The sequence below is a fragment of the Zingiber officinale genome, chromosome 2A, assembly GCF_018446385.1.
Source record: "Zingiber officinale cultivar Zhangliang chromosome 2A, Zo_v1.1, whole genome shotgun sequence".
Lineage (NCBI taxonomy): Eukaryota > Viridiplantae > Streptophyta > Magnoliopsida > Zingiberales > Zingiberaceae > Zingiber > Zingiber officinale.
The window spans coordinates 170,839,823-170,845,715 of NC_055988.1; the positions used below are offsets into that span (position 1 = coordinate 170,839,823).

General features: G+C 44.2%; 1 protein-coding gene across 1 annotated transcript; it reads right to left on the reverse strand.

Annotated features, from left to right (window-relative positions):
* Window positions 1-4,242: 4,242 nt before the first annotated feature.
* On the reverse strand, window positions 4,243-4,860 carry LOC122044261. The gene is made up of 2 exons (XM_042604778.1): window positions 4,756-4,860; window positions 4,243-4,575 (listed from the first exon to the last, which is right to left on the reverse strand). The coding sequence occupies exons 1-2, from the start codon at window positions 4,858-4,860 to the stop codon at window positions 4,243-4,245; spliced, it is 438 nt and encodes a 145-aa protein (XP_042460712.1).
* Between the last annotated feature and the right edge of the window lie 1,033 nt (window positions 4,861-5,893).

Sequence of the window (5,893 nt, forward strand, 5' to 3'; positions counted from 1 at the left end):
GGGCGCTCGGAACAGTCCAGGGCGCCCGGAACCCTTCCGGCCGTCCGGAGTTGACTTTTTGACCAGATCGCATCAAACGCGATCTGAACATTGGGGGATAAAGTTTTATCCCCCCAGGGCGCTCGGAATCCCTTCGGGGCGCCCTACCAAGGCTATAAATACAGCCTTGGTCCAGAAGCTTTTCAACAACTCAAGCAATTCATTCTTTCTACACTTGTACGCTTTCTATGTAGTTAAGCTTCTATTTTTTGCGCTTCATCATTGTAAGAGGCTTCTTCGCCTGAAGGAGTTTTTAGTACGATCATCTTCCTTGGATTAACAACCTCTCCGGTTGTAACCAAGTCAAATCCGGTGCCTCGTCTTTTCTGATTTACTTTCTATTTAGCTAATTTATGCAAGTGTTAGTTTAAGAGTTCGAAAAGGGTTTGTTTTTTATTTTCAGGCTATTCAACCCCCCTTCTAGTCGACCGCCGTGATCCAACAAGTGGTATCAGAGCAAAGACATCTCAAGAGGACTAACCACCGACTGAAGCAACGAGATGGCCGAAATGAACATCTACCCACCAACGTTCGAGGGGGAGTTCGCTTTTTGGAAGCGACGGATGGAGGTTTATTTTAAAACTGATTTTAATTTGTTATTAATAATGACCTATGGTTTTGATATGCCCAAAATCAAAGAAGGAGAAGAATTTGAGGAGCATCAATGGATTGACGAGCAGTGTGACGAATTCATAACAAACGGTAAGGCTAAGTCTTGCCTTTTGAGCATACTACCTTCCTAGGATCTCGACAGTGTCAGAAAATACAAAAGCGCAAAAGAACTTTGGGAAAAGTTCTTGAAGCTCTACAAAGAACCATTTGAAGTCGAATCCAACTCCTCGATGGACATTGAACCACTGTCGAAAGAATCCGAGGCGAAAGAAATTGACGGAACAACACTCACCGCCGAGTATCTACCAGAAGACGCAATCAGCTCTTCCTCAAAAAGCATCGAGAGCATCGATGAAGGGGGAGCAACGTCGGGAGAAAGCAGCCCAACAGGGGGAGAATCAACAGCCGACAAGATAAGTCAGGTATGGTCTTCACCTCCTGACCAACTGCTTAATTTGATCAATAAATTATCGAAAGACATTTTCGAATTAGGAAATGTATTATCAAAAGATTTTTTCAAATCAGAAATTATTTTATCGAAAGGATTTTGCAAATTAAAAATCAAAAAATTATTAAAGAATAGTGGGTTAGAGGAAACTCATGCAACAGCTTGTCAATTAAAGAATTTCGACAAACTAACAATAGAAAATAACATGATAAAGGAAATGATACAATTTTCTGCATGCTCAATATTTTTTGCTTCAAATTTGAAAAACTGTGATTTGAGAAATTATGATAAACTAAAATGGAAATTTAAATATCATAATATTAGAGAATTTGATCTAAATTAAAAACTTAGACTTAGCATTTTCAGGGAGAAAATTAGACATTAAAATTTCTTTATGAGGCTTTGTCTACGTAAGTGGTTGTTGCTCCAATAACCAAGAAGGCCTAGTGCCTCGCCACGACCTGGAAGCCAAAATATTGGAATAAAATGTTTAATTAACTTTCTAATAAAAGTATTAAGATGAAAATTTAATAATGCTTTGAAAAGTTTGTTAAACATTTTTGAAAATTTTTTTTGTGTGTAAAAATTTTACTTAAAAGTTAAATGTTTTCTGAAATTAGAAATTTCTGCGTAAAATATTTACTTAGAAAAATTTTCAAAATTTTTGTAAAATTTCTTAAGTCAGATTTTTTTTAAAAAAAATCTTGTACCTAAAGTTTTACTTAGAAATTTTTTAAACTTAGAATATTGTTGCTGAAAATTATTGCAAATTCTCTAACTTAAAATTTTTGTTAAGAAAGTTAGAAAATATTTTTACCCTTAGATTTTTTTCGGACCCTCATTTTTTTTGTGATCAAAGGGGGAGAAAGAAAAGTATAAGTCTAGGGGGAGGTAGACCATAATTTAAATTTTCTATTTTTTTGTACTTTATTGCAAAATTAGTTAGTTTATTTTTTTATGTATATTTACTCTAGCTTAACTTCGGTTGCTCACATCAAAAAGGGGGAGATTGTTGGAACCCCAAGGTTGTTTTGGTGTGATCAACACGTTAAATTAGGTCCTATGTGTTTTTAACCTTGTATCTAAATGTGCAGGAGCTTAGAAGCACATGTAGTCGAGCAGAAGACGCAGCTAGTGAGAAGGACGACACGTGGTGCATTCGAGAGATGAAGTGCTGCGGAAGAGTACACAGGCGGACGAGAAGGAAGCGTGCGGTGGTTCCGAGGGACTAGAAGCCGGAGCGAAAGACTGCTCGAGGAGCAAGAGACGCAACTAGCGAGAAGGTCGGCACAGGGTGCGACCGAGGGACGAAAACTGCGGATGAGTACGCTGGCAGATGAGAAGGAAGCACACGGTGATTTCAAAGGACGAGAAGCCGGAGCGGAAGCCTGCTCGAGAAGACTGAAAGTTGGGTTCGGGTGAGCCCTATTCCGGATGGCAGAAATCACCCAAGCGAGCGGAAGACTCGGTCTAAGGCGAACGGAGTCGGAGCAGAAGACCCGGGCTGAAAAAGTCAACGGGGTTGACTTTCCCAGCCGAGGCGCTCGGAACCCTTCCGGGCACCCAGAGTTGACTTTTTGACCAGATCGCATCAAACGCGATCTGAATGTTGGGGGATAAAGTTTTGTCCTCCCCAGGGTGCCCGGTTCGGGGCACCCCGACCAAGGCTATAAATATAGCCTTGGTCCAGAAGCTTTTCAACAACTCAAGCAATTCATTCTTTCTACACTTGTACGCTTTATCTGTAGTTAAGCTTCTGTTTTCTGTGCTTCATCGTTGTAAGAGGCTTCTCCACCTGAAGGAGTTCTTAGTATAATCATCTTCGTTGGATTAATAACCTCTCCGGTTGTAATCAAGTCAAATCCGGTGCCTCATCTTTTCTGATTTACTTTCTGTTTAGCTAATTTATGCAAGTGTTAGTTTAAGAGTTCGAGAAAGGTTTGTTTTTTATTTTCAAACTATTCAACCCCCCTTCTAGTCGACCGCCGCGATCCAACAATAGGTTCCTTTGTTATAGGTAAAGGCTCCTCTTGAATAGCGTGGATCCTGCCATCCTGGGTCCGTTGAGACTTGTGAGCTTCCACCTTCACCATGTCAATGTAACAACTGCGAGAGACCAACTGCTCACCTGTAACTTCCCCGGCCCGGTCTCCCATAGGAAATTTGATCTTCAGGTGAAAGGTGGAGACTGTCGCTGGGAACTCATGTAGTGTCGGTCTCACTAAGATGACGTTGTTTGAGGACAGCAAATCCACCAATATGAAGGTTCTCCTCCGCGTCCTCACCAATGGCCCGCTGCCCAAAGATATGGCTAACTTGATCTGGCCCATGGGTCGTACTTCATTGTCGGCGAAGCCATACAATGAAGTAACCACGGGTTGGAGTTTGTCGGCGTCGATTTGTATGCTCTCGAACGTGCTCTTAAATAACACGTTGACAGAACTTCTAGTATCCACGAAAACTCTAGCCACGTGACTGTTGGCGATGACGACCTTGATTATTAGGGCATCGTCATGTGGAAGCTCCAACCCCTCCAGGTCTTGGGGCCCAAAGCTAATGATGGGCCCTGCGGTTTGCTCCCGGCTGCATCCGATAGCGTGTATCTCCATGCGCCACTCATGAGACTTCCGAGCCCTAGCTGAGTCCCCATCTGTGGGCCCCCCAGAGATCATGCCAATCTCCTGGATGGTCGCGTTTCCCATGATCTCCTCTTCTTGGGCTTCCCCGGGCTCCTGGTTGCTACCAGGCTACTGATTTTCTTGTCTCGTATTATCAGGTTGGGGTCTACCAGACTGACCTACCCTGGTCTGTTGGCTAGCCAACATCCTCTGCTGAGTCCTAGGTGCGATCTCAGGTGGAGGCAGACCTAGCTCAGCTGCGCGCCGAGAGTCTCAGGCGAACTGGAAGCAATCATTTGTAGCATAGGTATGGGACTGATGATAAGTGCAGTAGCGTGGCCCCCATGGTCCAGGCCTTGGGGCTTGGACAGCTGCCACACATGGAGTAGGCCTGGGATCTTGACCGGGAGAGAAGGGCAGTCGGGCATCCCGAGCGTGAGGAAGAGGCTGAGCTAGTGGTTGGGGTGGCTTCTTCTCTGGCTTGTTGGCGTGAGTAGGCGCCTTGTCTACTTTGTGTCGGGCAGCCTAAACCTCTTCCACGTTGATATAGTTGGCGGTCTTTCCAAGCATCTCATTGAAATTCTTCATGGAGTCTCGGATGAGATCTAGGAAGAACTCCCCCTCTACTAATCTATGAGAGAAGGCGCTTATCAGTATTTCATATGTAGCAGAGGGGACGTCCTGGGCCACCTGGTTGAAGCGCTTAATATAACTTCGCAAGGGTTTGGCTGCCCCTTGCTTGAGGGCAAAGAGACAGTGGTCTATCTTCTGGTACTTCTGACTGCCGGCGAAGTGGCGCAGGAAGACAGTTTTAAAATCATGGAAACAAGTGATGGACCCATTCGATAATCCATCAAACTATTTCTGTGTTGAGCTAGATAGAGTATTCAGAAACACTCGGCACTTAATAGCGTCGCTGTATTGATGAAACAACGCCGTGTTTTGGAATTTGTGGAGATGGTCTTCCGGATCTTTACTGCCATCGTACTCTCCAATGGTCGGGGGCTTGTACCCCTTCGGTAGTTTCTTCTCTAGTACCCTTAAAGAGAAGGACATTTGCTCATCAGGTTCCACCCGGGGCTCCTCCCGGAGGACTATAGCCTTCCCCTTCTTTGAGTCCCTAGGCGGGGAGCTTTCCGCCATAAAGGCCTGTGGTTGCTCTTTTTTGTTAGAATAGTTCAATCCCTTGTGATAATAGTGTTGGATCGTGATGCACGTGAGAGGGGGGTGAATCACGTGGTTTTGAAAAACACTTCTTTTCGATTTTTAAAACACCAGTGTACGCAGTGGAAAGGAAATATGAAAAGCAACATCAAAAATAACACAGGCGATTTTTACTTGGTTCGGAGCCTTCGGCGACTCCTACTCCAAGGCCCAAGTCCTGAGGACCTATCGATGGACAATCCACTAAAAACCTCTTCCGGTACCCGCAGAAGAGAGAATCGAGTACAATAAGAATGAAGCCAACTGCAACACACTGCACTTGCCTTTTATAATAATTAAGTACAATAAAGGAAATTTTACCAACACTTTTAAGGATCAAAAGATGAAGCACTTCGTGTTGATGTCTGTCTGCCGGGCGCGATCGGAATTCCTCGGAGTAGTCGTCGAGCGTAGCAGCTTCGTAGCAGGAGCCCAGAGCAGTCGGAAGGTCATTTGGATACGTTGAAGCACGTATGAGGGTTCTATGTTTGAAGCTTGCTCAACCCCTCCTTTTATAGCCCTTTGGAGGAGTCTCCAGAGCTTATCAGATCCCAAAAATTCGGATCAGATGAGGAGAGTTTGAATCTGGCTGATCCCAAGCGCGTCCAATTACTTGTTTGACACAGTAATCTTCCGAGGGGCATAACTTTTGACTCCGAACTCAGAATCAAACTCTGTCAGTTGCTACGCATGAAGAATTCGAAGCTATACATTTGTATCTACAACATAGAGTTATAAAAATATATTCATAAATAGTTTATATAGATTTATGATTTAGGTCCTGTCTTCCCGAGACCAGAACCTAGTCAGGGTCAGTTTAGGGATCCAAAATGGACCTAAGCTGGACCGACGCCTACTATCTCTTAACTGGGATGCGTCCTCACAGTCACTCTCCTCTAGTGACTTACCTTTACTTACCTTCCAGACGTCCGATCAGCCCTTCGACCCGTTTGGACTTCTCGCCAGCTATTCG

Coding starts and splice junctions, on each gene's coding strand:
- LOC122044261 (XM_042604778.1), bottom strand. CDS start 4,860: ATGGCGGAAAGCTCCCCGCCTAGGGACTCAAAGAAGGGGAAGGCTATA. Junction 4,576..4,755: donor AAATGTCCTTCTCTTTAAGG/GTACTAGAGAAG, acceptor ACACAGAAATAG/TTTGATGGATTATCGAATGG.